This window comes from Papio anubis, chromosome 8, assembly GCF_008728515.1.
Source record: "Papio anubis isolate 15944 chromosome 8, Panubis1.0, whole genome shotgun sequence".
Classification (NCBI taxonomy): Eukaryota; Metazoa; Chordata; class Mammalia; order Primates; family Cercopithecidae; genus Papio; species Papio anubis.
In genome coordinates, this window is record NC_044983.1 from 16,736,489 (window position 1) to 16,760,276 (window position 23,788).

The 23,788-nt window shown below is 39.1% G+C and overlaps 1 protein-coding gene across 6 annotated transcripts in view; it reads right to left on the bottom strand.

Moving 5' to 3' along the window:
• PSD3 (pleckstrin and Sec7 domain containing 3) overlaps positions 1-23,788 on the bottom strand; it is a 704,060-nt gene that overhangs the window by 107,696 nt on the left and 572,576 nt on the right. For all 6 annotated transcript variants that reach the window (XM_017961820.3, XM_021942810.2, XM_021942812.2 and 3 more), the window contains one exon: positions 15,380-15,423. In XM_017961820.3, coding sequence (XP_017817309.3) covers positions 15,380-15,423 — 44 coding nt within the window. The remainder of the gene's footprint in view (positions 1-15,379; positions 15,424-23,788) is intronic.

The following is a 23,788-nucleotide window of genomic DNA, read 5'->3' on the forward strand; positions in this document are numbered from 1 at the left end:
GCCATGCAAAGCCTGTCCATGGAGTGGGAGCCCAGGATGAGTAGAGAGGTCTCTGGAATCCCCATTCACTTTCAAAAAACAGCTCTCAGAAGCAGACTGTAGTCTTGAATCCATTCTAGTTCTAGTATTCCATGATTGTAGAACTCTGTTGATATAGACCAATAAATAACCACAAGAAAAGATCAGGAGATCCCGTGTGTCTCTATAGCACTGACCCTAAATGGAAACCTATCCTGATTAAGTTTAGGCTAAATGCTACAAAAAAGCCTCTCCCCTATGAAATAGAGCAGGTACCCCCAAGTTTTACCATGCAAACCCTCCACAGCAACTAAACTGCATACATTGTTAACTGACATGGTTTGGCATGTCACCCAAATCTCATCTTGAATTGTAGTTCCTGTAATCCCCATGTGTCATGGGAGGGGCCAGTGGGAGGTAATTGAATCATGGGGGCAGTTTCTCCCAGGCTATTCTCGTGATATTAAGTTCTCCTGAGATCTGAGGATTTTATAAGGCCCTTCCCCTTCAACTCGGCTCTCATTCTCCTTCCTGCCACCATGTGAAGAAGGACGTGTTTGCTTCCCATTCTGCCATGACTGTAAGTTTCCTGAGGCCTTCCCACCTCTGCGGAACTGTGAGTCAATTAAACCTCTTTCCTTTATAAATTACCCAGTCTTGGGCAGTTCTTTACAGCAGCATGAGAATGGACTAACACATTAGTAAGACTGGAGGGAAGATGGCAGAATAAACCCCTGTTCTTTCCTATTTAGGAAGCAGAACTAATTAGCCCCACTGACCCACCTTTGAGTGTCTCAAAAGGGAAACTTGACACTTGCCCCCACTACTTCATTAGCATCAGGCAAAGCACTCTATCCCTTTTGCCTTACTGTGTGGCAAACCCAGTGGGGCAGAGCTCACCTCTGCTCCTTTAGTTCTGATTGCACAGCCTGTAATACGCTTACGCTGGCAGGCTCAGCAGGCCTGGTGGCCATTCAGGTCCCAATCACATTCTCAATATAACTTTCTGCGGGTGCCTTGCACTTTGCATTACAGAGCAGAGGCTTGACTTCATTTCACTCATCACTCTGCTCTGTGTATACACTCCTCTAGCCAGAACATTACAGAAGGGTAGGGGATATAAATCAGGTCCCAAACTCCACCTTGTACTGGCAACCATTACCATGATCCCTGTAACTTAATTTCCTGACCTTACAACCAGCCTAGAAGCTAGATGTTACCATATCCCTGCTCTCCTCCAGGAAGCAATGCTTGAGAACTGGTATTCCTGGGCATCACTGCCAGCTGAGTAGTGATGAAAAGGAGCTCTAAGGTGCCAGGCAGTGTGTGCTAGGCAGCGCTGATATCATGATGATTAAGACTCCTCGAGGGGTTCACCATCCAGTAGGGGAAAGATACACAAAATATTGGGTAACACATTTTTTATAAAATGCTCTACGTCTCCACAGAGTTGTTTACAAAGCAGTATAGGATCAGAGAGGAGGAAAGAGTCTGTATCAAATATGCTAAATTATAAATGCAAGAAATCCTTGTTGGATGATGGCAATGGGGTGATAAACTATGGTGGTTGTTACACAACTGTGCAAAGTTACAAACACTGGTGTACCATAAAATTGGTACACTTAAGTGGGTGAATTTTATGGTATAAAAATTATACCTCAATAAAGCAGTTTATAAAATAAAGGTGGTGGCTGAATGCAGGGGCAGAACACTAAGGTGGCTCACATCTCAATACTGTGATCAGATGATTGTAGGAAAATAAAGTGAAGAGTGAACTTATAAAAAAATGTGCTGAGTTATCATGGGGTTTCTATCATACCACATCACATTATACCACGAGGCAGGATGAGTTTAAAATGGATCTTTGTCACTTACCAAAAATAAAAAAGAAAGCATGTAGTTAAATTTTAAAATTCTGCTGAAAATATGAATTACATTCTATTCTCTAAAAATACTTTATTTTGACACAGGAATCCTAAAAGTAAAAAAGAGACTATGCTTTTATTAAAAATGTTAGGCTTCATCACTAGCCATTTAATACTAAGAAAAATGCTGCCAGATATGAGAAAGATGTAGGCTAGTAACTTGGTTTTCTAAATAAAGGATCTGACCATATGTACAATGATTGTAGTATGCTTTCCAAACCAAGACAAACTTAACCAATGGTTAACAAGTTTCTGAAAATACACTGGGGTCGAGCCAGATGTTAGGTATTTCCAAAAGATCTACTGGAAAATTTTTAATGGGCAACTAAAAATAGCTTCCGTCAGTATTCTTGATCTGGCTAAATTTTCTCACCTTTAAAAAATATACATATATGTATATAATGTATGAGTACGTAAATGCTCAATGAAACAACTACTGTCTAAAATGTTCCTCATATACATACTAAAAATCATTCAGAAACTGTATTTATTATATTTCATCTTGCATCACTCCTCATCAAACATCAAGCACTTAGCAATTGATATAGAGGATATAAAACTCTCTATCCTTCGCATACTAAGAAAAATCCTTTCTTTATATCCCAGCCTCCATAATTCTTTGCTCCTCAGTGATTCTAAAAATGCTTTAGGACAAGTAGGCTACTAACATAATCACATTCCATCTGCTCACCAACCTGTCTGCTCTGAATATTCTGAAGTTGAAGATAATGTGAAATGAAGATAACAATATTTGTAAAGTACATCACTTTCATCATATTTAGAAATATTAAAACTTTTCACAATAAAACCCTTAAAATTTTTAAGTATCCATCTCAATCTCGTCATCAAGAGAGATGCCACTTAGACATGAAGCAAACAATGTATTGTCATTTATTTTAAAAATTTGGCCTTTAAAGCTAAGAACTGGGTGTCAAATCTTTCCAGTTTCCTATACACCTGAGTTCAGCTGAGAAAACACGTACTTAAATGTTAAGTGTGAGCTCAGATTAAATGTTAAGTATGAGATATGATTCAGGTTCTTGATAAAATTACATTTCACAGAGCTATATGAGAGAGCTGTCCTAGTCCACCGTGTGTTGCTAAAACAGAATTCCACTGGCTGAGTAGTTTATAATGAACGGAGACTTATTTCTTACAGTTTTGGAGACTGGGAAGTCCAAAGTCGAGGGTCCTGAATCTGATGAGGGACTCTCTTGCTGCATCATCCCATTGTGGAAGGTGCAAGCACAAGAAAGTGTGAGAGAGCAAGAGGGCTGTGAACTTGCTTTTATAAGAAACCCACTCCTGCAATAACAACATTAATCCATTCAAATCCCTTATGACCTAATCACCTCTTATGAAGCCTTGCCTAACTGTTGGGGGACATATTCAAACCATAGTATAGTATTCTGCCTGTGGTCTCTGAAATACATTCATTTCATCACAATGACCCCAGTTTTAACTCTTTCTAGCACCAACTCAGAAGTCCGAAGTCCAAACTCTCACCTATACAAGTCAAGATACAAGTCAGATACAAGTCAATTCGAGGCATGATTCATCCTTAGGCAAATTCCCCACCAGCTGTGGGCCTGTGAAATCAAAACAAGTTATCTACTTCAAATACTATGGTGAGACAGATATAGACGCTCCCATTCCAAAAGGGAGATATAGGCAAGAAGAAAGAATTAACAAAACCCAACTCTAAAACCAAATAGGGAAAACAACATTAAGACTTAAAGCTGGAGAATAGTTTCCTTTAATGTCCCAAATCCTGGGAACACTGGAACTGGGGCTGGGCCCCCAAGGCCTCAGGTAGCCCCAACCCTATGACTTTGCTGGGCTCAGACCACCCAGCAGCTCTCATGGAATACCCCATTACATTGTTTGAAATCTAGTTTAAAAAAGCCATGCCTCTACAGCTCTTACATTCTGTGTGCCTGCAGAATTAGCACCATGTGGATGCTGCTAAGGTTTACGGCTTGTACTTCCTAGAACAGTGGGCTGAGCTGTAGCTAGGCCTGCATACACCACGGCTGGGGTGGCCAAGGAATGCTGTGCCAGAATGTGGGGAACAGAGAACTGAGGGGGCTCTGGTGGGCCCATCCCTTGAAACCATTCTGCCCTCCTAGACTTCTGGGACTGTGATAGAATGGGCAGCCTCAAAGATCTCTGAAATGTATTTGGGGGTTATTCTCCCATTGTCTTGATCTCTTGTATCCATATCAATATCCTTTGCAAATGGTTGCTTGGTCACAACTGTGGTTTGCTTTCCCAAACATGCTTTATCATTCTTTGTAAGGCCAGGCTGAACATTTTCAAAATCTTTGTTCTGCTTCTCCTTTAATTATCATTCTATCTTTAAGTCATTCCTCTCATATCTTACTCTATGTGGTTAAAAGTAGCTACTTAACTCCATCAATATTTTGCTTTGAAATTTATTGCACCAGATATCTTAGCTCCTTGCTCATAAATTCTGCATTCCATAAAGCCCTTGGGCAAGAATTCAATTCAGCCAAGTTCTCTGTGACATTATAACAAGGACTGTCTTTACTCCAGTTTCAAACACCTTGTTCTTCATTTCTACCTGAGACCTCATCAAAATGGACTTTACTGTCCACGGTTCTACTAACATTCCAATCATGATCACTTAAGTAATGTAACTTAAGAAGTTCCAGATGGTCCTTAAATGTCTTGTGTTCTAAGCCCTCACTGAACTGCCAGGGGTGCTCCATTTGCAGCAATCTAGGCTTTTTCTAGCATTCAGTTCACAACTGTCCCAGCTTCTATGCATTACCCAATTCCAAGCTCCTTCCACATTTTCAGCTTATTGTTATAGCAACAGCCCTAGTTCTCAGTACCAATTTTCTGTCGTCGTGTGTTTTGGGTTGCTATCACAGAATTCCAAGAACTGCATACTTCGAAATGAACAGAGATTTATTTCTTACAGTATTGGAGGCTGGAAGTTCAAAGTCAAGTAAGGGGCTGGCATCTGGTGAGGGCCTTCTTGCTGGGGTCTTCTCTGACCCCCAGCTGCTCTCTTGTACTTTGCTACCCTTCACCTAGTAAGGCAGAAGGTCAAGAAAGCGCAAGAGAGCAAGTCGGGGATCACAGTTGCTTTTGTAACAAAACTACTCTCATAATAACTAACCCACTCCCATGATAACATTAATCCATTAATTACTGTAAAGCCCTTTTCCCTTATGACCTACCAGTCTCTAATTAGGTGCTACTTCCTAACACTTTCGCATTGGGGATTAAGTTTCCAGCACATGAACTCTGGAGACACGCTGAAACCACAGCAAGTCTTCCCTAATTCTAACCACTGAAAATCCTTTTCCTTTAAATACCAAAATCCAAAAGATTGATCCATGTTCAATATCATTTTTAGCTAACAATTTTTTAATTAAAAATACTTTATTGTAGAAAACTCTAATAATAGCTAACAAAATTAAGCGATCTCAATTCTTTAGTATTTCAAGTTAATGGTCAATTTTCCTTAACTGTGGCATTTCTGTTTCTTTTCTTACAGTCAGGGTGTCTTCACTGAATATAAATAGAACAATCAAACTAATAATATCCTTTACATAATCACTATACCTATATAGATTTAATCTTAGTTATTCTTCATATAGATTGTCTTGTAAGTTTGTTATGCCAGTATTAATATTAGCATTATTATCTTACCAAGAGTCCAGCATGATGCAGTATCAGCCATGTTAGGAATTTGAGTAGAGTGAAACAGATAGCAATGACAGTTAGAACATCAAATCTCATTCTAGTATTTCAATGAGGTGTAATGAGTATCTAGAAAAGACATTTAATTGTATGAGCACCTCAAACGGGGAACTGAGTTTTATTCCTTCTGTTTCTCCCAACAATAAATGAATGCATTATTCCTTCTTTATAGTTAAGTATCTCACACAAACAATTTTTTAAATTTTTCCATGGTGAGTTCTCTTTACTTATGACCCTAAATGCCAAGCTCCTTACCTCTCTCTGCACACACTCAAATTAAATTTTTGGTTATATATTTAAAATATGTTTTATCTATACCATTGTCCAGCTTATTAGTTTACCAAGAGTCCAGTATGCTGTAGTATCTGCCATATTAGGAATATGAGTATAGTCCCACAGACAGCAAAGACACTGGGAATGTCATTCTAGTATTTCAAGAGGCACAGCAGCAACTTCTTCTTGCCTTAGTTTTCTTGTTAGTAATGATTGTCAACCTGTAGATGGCTATTTTGAAGTTTAAAATGAAAATTACTTTCATTTTAAAGTTCCTTCATAAATGTCTTCATCCCAAATAACTTATTCGAGCAAGAAAGTTTTCCTTCATTTATCTACATCTACTATTAAGAAACACTACTCTGATTAACAATTTTATATATCTACATTCACTAGGGATTAAGGATAGTTATTTAACATGGTAAGCCATTGCAAAAAAGGAAATTACCATGAGTTATCTTTTTTCAAGAAAATCAAATAATTTTATATCAAGGTAAAAAGTATTTTAACTAAAATTAGGAAGTATTCTTTTCATTAGCATGTAAGTTCAATTCTAAAAAGTACACACAAAGAATTTCTACTTTTCTTCATGGCTGATTCTAATGTTGGCAAATAAACAAAATGAAGCATTACAACAAAAAATATGAAAAACTTAAGTGAAAGGCAACAAATTATATTAAAAAGTATAAGGTGGTACAACTAAATCAGTCTAAACTAATAGAAAAACTCTTGGGTGAAAATAAAACTATTTGTCCTTATGAGATTACCATCTCCCACAGAGAAACAGCTGAGATTACATTTTTATTAATATGTATTATTACCTAAAATGAAATGAGAATCAATGCTGAGTTAAGTGAAATATGATAAGGGAATCAAATAATCAAAGTAAAAGAGCCCTAGAAGGGTTCTTTTCTTGGAAAAAGAGTTTTCTTAAGAATTCACAAAGCAAAGAGACTTTGGAAGTAGTTACCAATTTCATAGTTAGCCCCTTGGGTCGAATGAAGAATCAAGGTGCCCACATAAAAAAACAGGTAATAGTAATCCCATTGCCTCTATTATCCCCCAAGAATACACACAGAGATGTACATGCACACGCTCACACCTTCACAGGCAGTGTTAAACATAACGGCAAAGAAGTGGGAGGACATATTTGGAAAGTTTTCTCTACTTCCTAATTTCAGCAAATCAGCCAACAAACAGGCAGCACTGATTTCCTGAAAAGACCCGTCATGATTTAAATTTGCAACAAGGAAAAGAAAAGCCAAACTACAAAGTGCTGGTATTTAAAATCAAACTTTCTAAAGCTCAGGGCTATCATAACACATGACTGGAAGGACAGAAAGATACCAACGTGCTACCACCTCACCTAATTAGCCAGGACAATTGAATATGTGAGGGCAGACAGGAAACTTATTAGCAAATACAGCTAATGTTTTAAACTGTTCTTGTTATAAAATGAGTTGTAGGGCAACATGAAATGGCAGCAAAGGTTATTCCATGATGCAAAGTTGTAAAATGCTTATCCAGAGTTAAAAAGAACAAATGTGCTAAATGACGAGCAAGGCCAATGCTGCTGTAACTAAAACACCGAGGGAGCACGAGCAAAGGGGTAACCCAGAAGTTCATTATTTAAAACTGTTTTCTTGCTGACTTTATTAAAATGAGGCAATACATGATTTTTTTTTTTTTTTTAAACCCATATAAGACAGTGATATGGTTTGGATCTGTGTCCCTGCTCCAATCTCATGCCGAATTGTAATCCCCAACGCTGAAGGTGGGGCCTGGTGGGAGGTGGCTGGATCATAAAGGCATTACCCCCTTTGATGCTGTTCTCATGATAGTGAGTGAGTGAGTTAGCATGAGATCTGGTTGTTTAAAGGTGTGGGGCACCTGCCCCCTCTCTCTCTTCCTCTTGCTCTGGCCATGTGAAATGCCAGCTCTCCCTTCACCTCCTGCTGTGATTTAAAGTTTCCTGAGGCCTCCCCAGAAGCTGAGCACATGCCAGCATGATGCTTCCTGTATAGCTTGCAGAACCATGAGCCAATTAAACCTCTTTTTATTTAAACTACCCAGTCTCAGGTATCCTTTATGGCAGTGCCTGAAGAGACAAATTCAGAAAAATTGGTCCCGAGAAGTGGGGCACTCTTATAACAATACCTAAAAATGTGGAAGCAACTTTGGGAACTGGATAATGGGCAGAAGCTGGAAGAGTATGGATGGCTCAGAAAATGACAGGAAATGAGTAAAAGTTTGAAACTTCCTAGAGGCTTGTTCAACTGTTGTGACCAAAATGCTGATAGTGATATGGACAATAAAGTCCAGGCTGAGGAGGTATCAGATGGATATGAGGAACTTACCGGGAACTACAGCAAAGGTTATGTTTGTTATGCGAAAGCAAAGGACCTGGAGACACTGTGCCCCTGCCCCAGGGATCTGTGGAACTTTGAACTTTAGAGTGATAATTTAGGGTATCTGGCAGAAGAAGTTTCTAAGCAGCAAAGCATTAAAGAGGTAACCCACCTGCTTCTAACAACCTAAGCTAATATGTGCGAGCAAATAAATGACATAAAACTGGAACTTACATCTAAAAGTTTGGAAAATTTGCAGCCTGGCCATGTGAAAATTTGCAGCAGGCTGAAGACATTTGCATAACTAAAAGGCAGGCAAGTGCTGACAGCAAGAAAATGGGGAAAATGCCTCAAAGGCATTTCAGAGACCTTCGCAGCAGCCCCTCCTATCACAGGCTTGGAGGCCTAGGAGAGAACAATGGTTTCATGGGCCAGTCCCAAGAAAGTTTCACTGACCTGCACTACTCCCTGCATCCCAGTCACTCTAGCAACAGCTGTGGCTAAAAGAGCCAAGGTACAGCTCAAGCTGTCACTCCAGAGAGTGCAAGCCATAAGCCTTAGTGGCTTCCACATGGTCCTAAGCCTATGGGTATGCAGACTACAACAGTTAAGGTTTGGGAGCCTCTGCCTAGATGTCAGAGAATGTATGGAAAAGCCTGGATGTCCAGGCAGACATCTGCTGCAGGGGTGGAACTCTTACGGAGAACCTCTACTAAGGGAGTGCAGAAGGGAAATGTGGGGTTGGTACCCCACAAAGAGTCCCCACTGGGTCACTTAGTGGTGCTGTGAGAAGAGGGCCACCATCCTCCAAACCCCAGAATGGTAGAGCCCCCAGCAGTTTGCACCCTGCACCTGGAAAAGCCATAGGCACTCAACGCCAGCCCGTGAGAGCAACGGTGGGTGCTGAACTCTGGAAGAGTCACAGGGGCAGAGCTGTGCCCTGAATATAAGAAATGGCGTCAAAGCAGGTTAATATGGAGCTTTAAGATTTAATGACTATCCTACTGGGGTTTTGGACTTGCACAGGGCCTGTAGCCCCTTTCTTTGGCTGCTTTCTTCCTTTTGGAACAGGAGTATTTAGCCAATGCCCGTACCTCCATTGTATCTTGGGAGTAACTAATTTGTTTTTAATTTTACACGCTCATAGGTACAAGGGACTAGCCTTGTCTCAGATAAGACTTTGAGTTAATGCTGGAATGAGTTAAGATTTTGAGGGACTGTTGGAAAGGCATGATTGTATTTTGCAACGTGAGAAGGACATGAGATTTCGGAGGGGCCAGGGATGGAAGGATATGGTTTGGATGTGTGCCCCCCACAAATCTAATGTTGAATTGTAATCCCCACTGTTGCAGGTGGGATCTGGCGGTAGGTGATTGGATCATGGGGGAAGATTACCCCCTTTGGTGATGCTCTCATGAAAGTGAGTAAGTTATTGTGAGATATGGTTGTTTAAAAACTGTGTGGCACTCCCAACCCACCCTGCTCTGGCCATGTGAAGTGCCGACTCCCCCTTTGCCTCCTGTCATGATTGAAAGTTTCCTGAAGCTTCCCCAGAAGCTGAGCAGATGCTAGCATCATACTTCCTGCACAGCCTGCAGACTGTGTACCAATTAAACCTCTTTTCTTCATAAATTACCCAGTCTTAGGTACTGCTTTATAGCAGTGCAAGAACAGACTAAAACAGGAGAGATCTGTTACAATTTGTAAACACTGTTGTAGAAAGCAGCAATAAACATGAAAGTCAAAGGATGGGAGAGAAGAACATTAATTTTCCTAACAGACAATACTGAACTTATTTTCCTGTTTGTGTTAATTGTTGTATTTTCTGAAGATCCTCATGCAGATACATTTTAAACAATTCCAAAATAAGATATAAATTCCCATATCCACCTCAATTCACCTCATCCTACGCCATTCCCACCTTCAGAAAGAGTAATTACTCATTTTGTTTATCACTTAGACTGGAAATTTCTTAAAGCCAAGAAAAATGCCTCAATGCCTTGTATACTTTTGTTCTCCCCAAATTATCAGCAGGCTGCATGGTGCAAATAGTTCAACAAATAGATGCTTCATTAATAATAAACAATTGAGCAAAAGAACTTGGAAAGACAAATGGTCATGGTCCTGTATGAAGCAGCTGAGACCTTCCACAAGTCAATCTGACTCATTGCTCTCTTCATTACAATTTCTGTATTTGCATCTTTGTAAAGTCCTCCCTCTCCCCTTAATCTCATGTTGTGTTCTCATTAGGCAAGGATCTCTGTTTCATTCATATTTGTATCTAGGGCACAGCACTGGGCCAGGCACAGGAGAAGCTGGGTAGAGATTGTGGAATAGGTGAATAAATAAATGATCCTTGCTACTAACTGGCTTAAGGGGAAAACTCTAGTAATTCTATGAGCATTTAATGAGACGAGCAAATGGATATAAAATTCTCTTAATGTGCACTGTATCAAAGGCTGGCATAGAAACATTCAGACTCAATCCCTGCTCTTCAAAGACTCTGTAAGACTGTGTGGCTACAGAGATGCCAGGCAGCATGGTGGTGCCATAGGAGGCCATAACAGCGGGAACAATCCTGGCTTTCCCACTATACTGGACTTTGGACCTACTGATGAACACTACTTGACTTAATTTTCCTCATATATAAAGTAAGAACACTGGACTAGATAAGTATCTTTCAAAAAATTTTTGAAGAACATATACCTTAAAAATATTAAACAGAACCCTGTACATGTATGCAAGAGAGATAAAAGCGGAGCTGTTTTCATCAGTTGAACTAGGCATAATACTATGGGAAGCAGAAATGGGTCCCCATCAATTTTCCTCTTTCCCCTCACTCACACCCCCAGGCAAGGCCCCAAGACATCTCCCTGTAACCCAAGGTTACACTGAACCCAGTCAGAAAACCAATGATATAAAAACCTGTAAGGTTTATAACAGTTACAACATTCTCTGGTTCTAACATTCAACAATTCTCCCGTGATTTCCTCTAAGGTTCTAACATCCACATCAAGATGCCTCCTGTGCAAGTCTTCTATGCATTATCCTATAAATTTTGCAGCATCACTATCTTTCCTGTAACTATTTTCTAAACTACCCACTTGTAGGCTTATGTTTTAAGAAATGCGGTTCCTTCAATACCATTAACATCCTTTCTATAGCCTTTTACGGAGGCTTCATTACATAAAAACACTATGATCAGCAACAGAGGAGATAAAGGGGCAAATCCAGACATGTATCATTTCCTTAAAGAGCTTACAATCTAACGGTACATTACTACAAACAACCATAATGGCGTGTAGAAACTGCTGGTGTCATCGGATAAAGTAAAATGGAAGCTTAAGGCTGGGATCATACTTCTGGTTAGCAAGATCAGAAAAAACTTCAAGAAAACAGATGGAATAGGAGCTGGACTGTGAAGGATGGTAGGCTTTGAACATAAAAAGATTATGGGACACAGGTTCCCAGCAGAGGTGACTTCACGAACACTGGCAAAAAGGCAGGCAGCGATGGGACTAGCATGGGTAGCTATACCTACTATGAGCCTAGTTGAAATGGGGGCTGTGTGAAGACAAGAATGGAGAACAAAATCAATAACTGGCAGAATGTGAATGGCCTAATTAAAGTTTTACAGCACATGGGAACCTCACAGAGGTTGAAGTACAGGAAACACTGGAGATGGAAGCCCTTGTTAAGAAGGCAAACAATATAAGTGCCTGAATAACAAAAGAATGGCAGGAGTGAAGAGGAAAGATGCTGTTTGGAGCCATTTCTGCAGGGGTTGGAAGTGGTGGAGTGGGAGGGTGTCAAAGATGATGTAAAGGCTAAAATCCAGGTAAGCCGGAAATGCTGGTGTCATTAATAGAAATGGAGCACACACGACCAAGTTTGGAGACAGACGATGAGTGCTAAGCGCCAGCAGAAACATCCTGCAGGAAAATGCAAACACTGAATTGAAACTTGGGAAAGAGGTCAGAGCTGTATATATATAGGAAGACTTTTTAGAGAACGGCAGAAGAAGTTTTAAGAGTGAATTGCAATTGCTGAGGAGGAGGCTACACTGGAAGAAGACAATTCTAAGTGTCCATCTCACACTAAGGGATAATATGAGGAAAATGGGTCAGAGAAAAAGTGTAGTTAGGGAGGCATGGGAGAACCGGGAGAGCACAGTGTCATAAATAATTATATCCATGTACGTACACATTTATGAAGGAAAAAGCTTGGTTCTTTTTTTTTTTTTTTTTTTTTTTTGAGACCAAGTCTCACTCTGTCACCCAGGCAGAAGTGTAGTGGCACGATCTCGGCTCACTGCAACCTCTTCTTCTTGGGTTCAAGCAATACTCCTGCCTCAGCCTCCCGAGTAGCTGGGATTACAACTGCACGAAACCATGCCCAGCTAATTTTTATATTTTTGGTAGAGATGAGGTTTCACCATTTTGGCCAGGCTGGTCTCGAACTCCTGACCTCAAGTGATCCGTGCTCCTCAGCCTCCCAAAGTGTTAGGATTACAGGTGTGAGCCACCGTGCTCGGCTGCTTAGTTCCTTTTCTAAAGGATCACATATGTTGTTATATGTCAGGGTTCTCTGAAGTGTGTTCTAAATAAAAAACACCAGTTTTAGATGTTAAAAGGTGCTTTAAGATAAAAATAAGACTCAGTGATTTAATAAATTGGGGTATTGGTCATTTATTTCCTACAGAAATTCAAGATGTACGTCAGATTTTTAAATTCAAATTTCTCCTGCAGGAATTCAAGATGGACATCGATTGAACAGGCTGGTTACAGATCTGTTTAATTTTGTTTGAGCTAGCATTTATTCCAAGACTTAGGTTCCCATAATCCCTTTGTTTTATATCTGCTTGAGAGAGTAGTACTTTTTCCACAGGAGGAAACATTGATATATGATAAAACTCAGAAATTTACAGAATATTAGAAGTAGAAAAAATACTTGTGACCATTTCATCCAATTCCTTCATTTTATAGCTGAAGACAGAAAGTTAATTATATGACAACCACTATAGTGTCTTCTTCTAATTCTTGATAAAGTATAAAAATGTAGTACATGTATATGCATATGAACAAGAGAGACAAACAAAAAAAGACAAAAGAAAAAGAAATTGAGGCTTTGAAAGCTACAGCATCAGACATCAACTGAAGAGCAACTTGCTTTATGTTCAGTGTTTTCGAACATTTCACAGTGTCATCCGGAAGGTTACACAAGGCTCAATAATTGCTCAGTCTTGCAAAAGAGGAAACTGAGGGCTACAGGTTAACTTGGTCAGTGAACCAGCTACTACATGAAAAAGTTGTAATTCACGTCAGAATTTATCTGACTCTGAAATCCAGGCTTCTGAATAAGATGCTCTGCTAACTTCACAAGAGGGCCACAGAAGAAGCCAGCTACTGGATAAACTCCCGCCCCTCCACCCTTGGATCACACGCAAGATACAGCTTTCTTGCATCCAACTCTGACTACCCATAAATGAATAAATAAAATCTGCTGTAACAAATTAAAAAAAAAGCTAGATTTACAAAAGAGGTCCTCAAGAGTATATGTATTTGTTTTTTAAAATAACTTCATAAAAGAATTTTCAATGTATTCTCTTGCCCAGAGTGAATACAATGAGGCCATTTTTATTTATTTTCTCTAGACTGCATATTCTGCATATGTCAGGATGTCCTTTTTGCATTTCAGCAAGATTCTGACTATATCCTTCAAAAAATTTTTCTATGAAACCCACTTTTGTTCATGAGAAATAAGCCCAAAGAAGAATGATCACCTTTGATAGCAGACCATGAATTCTTAATAATCTGTTTTCCCTGAAATGGAACGCTGCCTTTAAATGAGTCTCATCATGTATATACATACAGACACATAAGCCATATATATATACATATATGCAAATATTAAATTCTTAACTTTTGACTCCCTAACTTGCAATAGTACCATATGACTCTACAGTGAGTGGAAGCAATTCAAGTGGTGCTGATAATTTAAAAATTCATTCCCGCACATTGTATGTAATACATAGTCAACTACTAACCCATGTTCCTCCAATGTGCCGATGATAGAACAAGTTTTATCTCCCAAGTTATGATTCTGTAAACCCGAGTTCATTGTAGAAGGCTGTGTTAGGTCATGTGGTAAAACAATACTTATGAATACTTAGTGAAAGCAAAAAATAAAATCCACGAAGCTGTAATTACAAAAAACACATTTTGAACTAATTTTCTGATAATGTGATTAAAAATTTCATATTCTTCCATAATTTTTTTAAAAATTAAAACTTTGAACAGCTATATTGATTAGCGAAATTTTAACAAGAGTGGTATTGTTCTACGTAGACTTAGATGTAGCTCATCTTTAATAGCATATCCCAAAGTATGTACCCTGAAACACTACATTTTACTGTCAAAGAGAGTCAGGAAATACTACACGTTCTATTCCTCTCTTGGGGACTGATAACACACATTGGCATTGGATAAGCTCCTAGAAGTTCTGTAGTTTAAATAAAATAGCTTTATTCAATCCATCATCTCCCAAGCTTATTCTATTCACAGAACCTTTTTTGTTGCTGCTGTTGTTGTTTTGTGCTTAGTATCTATCAATGTCCCAGTATGATTAGTACCATAGGAAATAAACCTGGGAAGCCATGATCTATGATGATAGAAAGGGGATAATTAAAATGAGTGGGTGATACCAAAACCATTTGTATTAAATTTTGGAATACATGCTATTCACCAGCATATTTTTCTTTTAGACTGCTACTTTTTAAAAGGTAAATTTAAAAGATAATTAATTACCTACAGGTACAGCAATCATTTTAAAAACAGAATAGGAACACACTGAGTACCAAAAAAACCACAGTATACTCTGGTTTTACCTGTGTAAAACCAAAGTAGGTTTTACTTGTATCTGAGTTTACTTGTATAAAACCAAAGTAGGTAAGACACTTGGTGTAAAATGAGAATTGGCAATGCATATTTAATCCTCCTTTAAGATCACTTCCAAGGCATAAAGACAGCAGGAAAAAAGTGAGTAGTTCATTATTAAAAGGCTGAAGTCCAGCACACTTACACTGCCCATTCAAGCTTCTCATTCTTGATTGAGTTGTACAGAGCCTGTAAAGAGAGAAAATGAGATCAAATTATTCTTTCCATTCTGTTCCACATTTTGAATTCAACAAATGACCAAGTAATTCCTTCCTAACAGGATAGGCGCGAAGCTCCCCCGTCAGCCATCTTGGCTTTAGAAAGGTGAATACATGGAGAGGCAAATGAGCATTGGGTGAACGTTTCATGAAACAAAGAGACTTTCACAAAGTTAAAACTGTCTTTTATCAGTAAGGCACAGTACTGTACTACATTTCGCTATCGTACCATATTAGGATGTGATTAAAATTACACTGTGCATGCTATTTCTCATATTGAAAATATGGTCTTGTAGTTTCACTCAGTTGGCCAGTGGAGTACTCATACATTTTTCTTTTCTTCTTTTTGTCAGTCTGAGTCTCACTCTGTTGCCCAGGCTGGAGTGCAACGGCACAATCTTGGCTCACTGCAACCTCTGCCTCCTGGGTTCAAGTGATTCTCTTGCCTCAGTCTCCCAAGTAGCTGGGATTGCAGGTGTGCACTGCCACCACACCTGGCTAATTTTTGTATTTTTAGTAGAGACGGAGTTTCACCATGTTCGCCAGACTGGTCTTGAACTCCTGTTCTCAGATGATCCGCCCACCTCACCCTCCCGAAGTGCTGGGATTACAGGTGTGAGCCACCGTGCCTGGCCGCCCTTTTTTTTGTTTGTTTGTTTTTCATTACTGAAAGAAATAGAATTGTTTTCATGGCAAATTAAAGAGTAAGATACATGGTAGGGGAACTGAAGCCAGACGTGGAAAAGCATCTTAGAACTGTTTTAGAGTTTCCATACCACTGACTTAAGCAGTTTTTATTACCAATGAAACATTCCAATTCTGCCTTACAGTTAAGTATTACATTGTGGTTTGTGTGTGGTTGTGGCAGCTTGGACAGAAAGCTTCTTTAGACCCTTGGTAACAATAATGGTATAGTTAAGTCAGCACAAGACTGCCACCCTGATTCTCCCAGCTTTAGCATTACAAAGGTCCTTGTAGTCAGCTTGTTCCACTATACCAACTACCAAGAAGCATTTTTTTAAGAGACAGGGTCTTGCTATGTTGCCCGGGCTACAGTGGAGTGGCTATTCACAATCATGATGATAGTGACAACAGCTTCAAACTCCAGGGCTCAAGTGATCCTCCTGCCTCAGCTTCCTGAACAGCTGGGACTACAGGCACATACCAGTGTCTGGCTTTACTTTTAAATTTTAAGTAAGATGTTAAAAGGAACACACAAATGCATTTCTAAGATACAAAACCACAAGAGCAAATTATATTCAACAAAAAAACTGTATGCGTAACAATATTATGATGATGTTGGAACATTTTTCCTCAAAGAATGACTTGGATCAATTAGAACTTGAAGGCTTAGCCAAGACTTCATTTACTCTGAGACAGAAAAAAGGGGGATCATATGTCATCTAACCTCTTATCTTTCAAACAAGAAAAGGCAGGTTCAGAAAGTTGTCCAAGCAGCACAGCAGAGCAGAATTGCCTTGTATTTCTATCCTTTGGCCCTTAACATTGTCTCACTCAAGCGTTTACATGTGTGTAAGCAAACCCTGCACACCAATAGTGAATTCACTTTTCAGCAAAATACTTCCAAATTCAGTGTAAATTTATTTAAGATGCAGATTTTATATTATTTATGACTCAATACATGTATTCTTAGCCAGTATCTTGACAAACTTCATAAAAATTCTCCATTGTGGCTGCAATGGTCAATTCAACTACTGAAAAATTACAGTAGCTAATAAAAACCAGGTCACATTTTTTATTTTTCAGGACATGGTATGTATTCTCAAACACAAAAGGGATAGAACACACAATTAAAATACGGAGTATACTGAGGCACAAAGACCATGCTATAAATTGGGTATTCGTTTTGAAGAACTCAGGTTTACTGAAGAGCTCCAATCTATGATACAGTTAATGTCTCAGGAGGCTGAACACCTATGGAAACGCAGAGAGAGCTGAATTCTAGCTCAAGTCTCAGTAGGGCTTTTGTTGGACAAATGTCTTTTAAATGAATTTTATTACTTCCATGCGCCATTTTGAACCCACAAGTAACACTGGGCTGAGAAACTACTAATGAAAAGAGATCATTAAAGTTTCTTTAGATACTACTATCATACTCAATATTATCCAGAGTAATTCACAATGTGGCAAAGATTTTTTAAAAATCTCTTCATAAAGGTAGATGGTTGAAATGACAGCTAAACATCTAAAATTTTTCTAATACATTCATTCCTGTTCTAGCACAAATTTTTTCCAATACTTTTGCCCTCAAGAATATTTTGCTTAAAGAGAAGTAGAATTCTAAATTTAAAAATTCTTGCTATTCAATCAGCCAGATAGCTCATGAAGATAATCTATTACAAAGCATCTTGCCGAATTCCACAGACTTGCAGTAGTGCAGATCAAGTCCTCTCATTGTGTAAATAACATAGAATAGATTTTTTTTTATTGTAGCATGCCGAATCCAAACAGTGGATGTCATTCCTATTCTTTCCAATTGCAAAATTGCAAAAGAATTTTCCTCATTCTTTGTAGTGCTTTATCACGATTCACTGTTTTTCTTAATAAAAGGAAGACACTTTACAAATGCATTCAAAACTTAAATACACTCTCTACACAACTTCCCATCTTTTTATCTACTCAGCCTAGTTAAGAAATGAATTTCCTTGATTCTTCTTTATCTCTAGCCTGACAGTCATTACTTCCTTTCCCGTGTAGCCTAGACGTCATGGTCTCTCACTTCCACCAGTCTAGTTAATCTCTTCAACTTCTTTGTTCTGCTGCTGTACATGAAAATATTAATAGATATTATATAATTTTTTCTTTTTTGAGACAGGGTCTTGCTTAGTTGCCCAGGCTGGAGTACAGTGGTGCAGTCATAGCTCACTACAGCCTCAAAATCCTGGGCTCAAGGGATCCTCCTGCCTTAGCCTTCTGAGTAGCTGTGGTTACACCTATATAACTCTTGATTAATCCTGCTCTGATTTCTCCATATGAAAATCCTACAGATTAGTTAAGATTTCTTTTACTTTCAAATGCCAAATACCTAAACACTGCCTTAAGGGTAAGGAGGTCTAATAATTAATGTAGTCAGATCATAAAAAAGTATGCATGTAGTAGCCTCAGGGGTCCAGGAATTTCTCTCTCATCTCAATTCTCCTCTTTCTACTCCAACCAACTCCAGTCCTTGTTTCTCCACTAACAAGAAACGCATCCAAAATAAGCAACACCTTTTCACAGCTTGGCTCTCTCAATAGTAACAACAACAAACTAGTTCTTTCTCCCAGCTCCAGTATGAAGGGCCCCAGGAGAGGTTTAGTTCCCCATCCTTCCCATGGACCGATCTGTGTGGCTAGGAGATAAAGTTCTATGACTCGGCCCATCTCTGAAGCCCAGTGGACTGGAGGGTTGCGGGGAGGTGGGTATTAATGAGCGGTAGCACTGAACTTCGCGGTCTCCCCAATTTGTATGTGACTAATTCAGGACTACTAGAGAAACTTAAACAATAGAACAAATTAATGCCATTGAATATTCATCAACTGAAGCTTCAGCAGGGTCTTCATTCATGAGGTTCTTGCCATCTTCTCTAAAATGCATCTGTACTAGCACCTGTTTCTCCTTTCTGATGGTAAGGGAAGAACCAACAGAATGGGATTTCAGAACTGAACTCGGAGATCACGAAACAGAGGTTTCCTTACAAGGATGAGGAAATGAAATCCCAAGTTAATTAACTTCTCTCCACGTCCCATAGCTGGTTGTCACAAACACTGACTCAAGTAAATAACACTTCATGTTTATATCAACTAAATACATTCTCTCCTCCTAAGACCAAACCTTATGGCATCATACATGCCTGGCCAAAGTCAGAGCCCATTTGAAAAGATAATAAGACTTGTGCGTCTCTTAGAATATATTCAAATAATCTGGTAATGTTCTATTCTTAAAAGATGAGCTTTAAAGAGCCACCGTTGCTAGGACACATGCTTGAAGTGCCTTTGTCACAGAGGAAGATGGGCTGGCTGCACTGATCCTATACTCTCAGTCCATTTAGGACCAAAAGCATTTGTCATGAAAATGGTTAAAACTGGAGGCATAGTCTACGGCTCAGAAAAACAACTTATCTGCTTATCTGCAGCTCTGCCAGGGGTTATCTGGCCTGGCCCCAAGACGGCAGGGTTTGTGAGGAAACATTGCTATGGACTGGTAGTTAGAGATAAGGGGGGCAAGTTACCACATGGACCTTAATGGGACAGGACAGCCCACATCAATACATACAGTGAAGCGATAACTCACTGTGAAAGGCTGAAGAAGAATGCCCCCCACAAAGATGTCCAGGTCCCATTCTCTAGAACTTGTGAATGTTACCTTATATGGCAAAAACTTTAAAGATGTGATTAAGTTAAAGAACTTGAGATGGGGAACGTACGTGGGTGGGCTCTAAATGCAATCACAAGTGTCTTTATAGAAGAAGGCAGACGGAGATTTAAGAAAGACAGAAAAGAAGGCGACATGAAGAGGAATATGGAAATTAGAGTAATACACACATAACTCAAAGAATGCTGGCGACCACCAGAGGTTAGAAGAGGCGAGGAAGAGATTTTTCTCCTGGACCCTCCAGAGGGTGAAAAGCCCTGTTGACCTCTTGATTTCAGACTTCTGGCCTCTGCAATTGTGAGAATGCATTTCTGTTTTTTTAAGACACCAAGTTTGTGGTAATTTGTTACAGCAGCCCAAGGAAACCAGTACTCCAGGGTACAAGAGAAAAGCAGATACCTAGCAAAGAATGATGATATACCCACAGATGGATTTTAAGAAATCGTTCCAGGGTCAGTTCCTAGGTCAAATAGTCTTTCACCACAGTGGTCTTATCTAAACATGTGACAGTGCACACAAGAATCGACTGAGGAATTTTTTAAAACACTGATTATTGTGCCCTGTCCTAGATCTACCAAATCAGCTCCTTGGATGAGGAAAATGCGTGAATATTTCTGAATGCTCCACATGTAACTCTGATTGGAAGCCTTGGTTAAAAAAATCACTGCTTTGCAAGCTTACCAATCTTTTATCTAACTGCAATTTCTGTAACTTAACCCCGGAGCCAGATAACAATCACACACCTCTCTTGACACTAACCAGGATAGAACGACTCTTTGAATTTGAAGATCATCATTTTTAAGAATGAAAAAGCAAAGGAAATTGCTTAAATTACAGAGGTAAACGTATTCTGGTCTAAATTTACTTTTTAGTCTTTGTTCCTTACTTTTGGTTGCTTCTCAGAGAAGATAAAATGCAATTTTATTCAAGGCTTTAGCGCCGTCATCGCCAGCCCACACAGGGTTCTCTGAAGCTTTTCTACATTACCATGCATTGTGTAACCGTGAGTCTCTCTCTTTCTCTCTCCAACATATTTTGCACAGTTGATGGAATCTGTGTATTTTAGTTCAATAATCTCTAAACTCCAATTAATTTTTTTCTCTGCGGTCCCTGAATCATTATGAAAAGTATGGAGGATATCACAGCTTCCACTTTCAGTGAAACTGACAGTGACCGCAGTGGAATTTGTACTCAGAAAGAATTATGACACCATCCATACCACAATTCCCTCTTTCAAATGCTATGCTGGCTCTCATGCAGACACTGAGATCAAGCAGACACTGAGATCAAGATCAAGAACAGATAATTCTATACTGTTAAGTATAGAATTAAATATGTACCACTCTGGCAGTGTTATCAGAGAAAAAGCATGTTTAAAAAAGACATTGGTCAAAAATTAACGACAAAACCAGTTAATAGATGAATATAAAAACGGTTAGAAAAGCTCAAAATACTTTGCAGCGGTCTTCAACTTTTATTGTCTTGTCTATGCCTTAAAATAATATTGAAAAACCGCACTATTTCTCACTATAGGAAGCTTCTCCAAAACTAGTATTTGGAATTGACTCTTTTTTTGCCCCCTCCCGACCAGTGGGGGCCTTACACCTTGCGATGTACCAAATAAGGTTATAAGTGAGGTGTTTTTTTTTTTTTTTTCCCCCTTAAGTGGCAAAGGGCAATTGTTAAGCAGAGGTGCAAAAGGAGAAATAGCCTGAAGGCTTGACCACAAGAGAATTCAAAGGTAGATCCATTTTAGGGAGAAGTACGTACAGAAGATGAGTTTCTGGAAATTGATTCCCTTTAAGCTATCTGTGTTCTCCCATACCCACTGGACAGTTTTCATATACCCAACTGTAAAGAGCACCACATTAGAGAATGTATATTCATAAGCAACCTGGTTAACATTCATCTTTTCAGTTCTTATTTAGGGTGACAGAACATGCTTGAATTTGCTTTTCTGTTTTTTTTTTTTTTACTTCTATGGTCAGACATAGTTTTGGAATCGAGTTAACATGTAAACAGAGCTGAAATCTGTGTCTTGGACAATTAATCTTGTGTTGTGATACACTTCCAAATCCAGTCACAGTCGCAAAAGCACCTCACCGTGAATACATGTCCCAGCACAAATTCATATTAATGAACACTAGAAAATTAATTTCAAAGCCCTTATCTTATTGAAAGAGAATCTGAAGTATAATTAACATGTATAATTCATCATGTAATCATTTTTAAGTACATCCTAGAGGCTAGGGAGGCATTATGCTAGGTATGGATTAATCTGTTCTGCCTTCAGAGGCCTCTTATATAAGGAATACAAAATGTGCTGCTAACCCTGACTGAACTTCACCTAGTGAAGAATTAGTCAGCTAATGGTGTCAACTAATTTTTTTCCTACTTACAATGTGCGAGACACTTTCACACACAGTATCTAATATGCGACATTATGTTATACATATTTTCTTGAGAGAAAAATTTAATAAAAGAGAGAAAAGATTCAACCTTATGAGCAAAGAATTTGAAACGGGTGGGTGGAGCACCTGTCATGGACTTGCACATTTAAGACAAATCAATTGATCTGGCCCTCATTTTCTTTATATGCAATAGGAGAGGGCTGCATAAAGTTAGCGTTCTTTGCTCACTTCCAGATCTACTATTTTACAATTCTACTTCAGAAAGACCTTAGCTATCACTCAGCTAAACTCCCAAACTAGTCCCTTCTTTACTCTCTGCTCCCTTTTCCTGTGTTCCTCACTAAATATTTTTTTTTGCCATGGTTTCTGATCAGTAACATCACTACCTGCTCTCAAATCCCAAGCACAGCTTTTATAGATTAATAAATGCATATCTTAAAATTGCAAATGAACAAACAAGAATAGGAGAGGGAGTGGGAGCTATAGTAAGAAAGTCAGAGAAATGTTAAGAGGTGGGGGAAGGGGAGCAGTGGGACTCCGACTGCCTCTCGTCAAATGCACCTTTCTGAGCTACAACAGTTTGAACCTCCATTCCTTCATTATTACTGAAGAAAAATAAGGTAGCCAAAGACAATACTAACTAAACACTCCTGCCAAAGAATATGGCCAGCATTTCTGGAGATGCACAAAATCAAACCTGAAAGTGAAGGTTGGGTGCAGTGGCTCACAAATGTAATCTCAGCACTTTGGGAGCTGAGGAGGGTGGATCTCTTGAGCCCAGGAGTTCAAAACCAGCCTAGCCAACATGGGGAAACCCAGCCTTTACTAAAAACACAAAAATTTGCCAGGTGTGGTGACACGTGCCTACAGTCCCAGCTACTTGGAGGCTGAAGCAGGAGGATCGCTTGAACCAGGCAGGTGAAGGTTGCAGTGAGCCAAGATCATGCCACTGCATACCAGCCTGGGAGAGAGAATGAGACTTTCGTCTCAAAAAAACAAAAAGCGAAAAAAGAAACTGAAAAAAATGTAATTGCTAATTATCTTTTGTACTAACATAATACTTCAAACTTTTACTAATGTGTGTATGCATTCATTCATTTATTTTTGGGGTGGACTTGATCAATAAGATGCGTTCAAACACAGCACATTCCTCCTAAACTACTTTTGCTTCACCTTGAGATTACCTTCTATTGAACTGGCTGTTGTGTCTTAGAGAAAGGGTCTTAAATATGCTAGTATGAATAACACTATTCTAAATGTAAACAAAACATTAAGATTGCTGCTAAATTCTTTGTAGAGCAAAGGTTTTAAGTACAGGGATACCTCACTGTATCGTGCTTTGCTTCACTGAGCTTCACGTATACTATATTGCTTTACAACTTGAAGGTTTGTGGCTACCCTGTTTTGAGCAAGTCTGTTGGTGCCATTTTTTTTCCAGCAGCATGGTTTCACTTCGTATCTCTGTCACATTTTGACAATTCTCACAATTCAAACATTTGCATTATTATTATATTTGCTATGGTGATCAGTGACCTTTGATGTTACTACTGT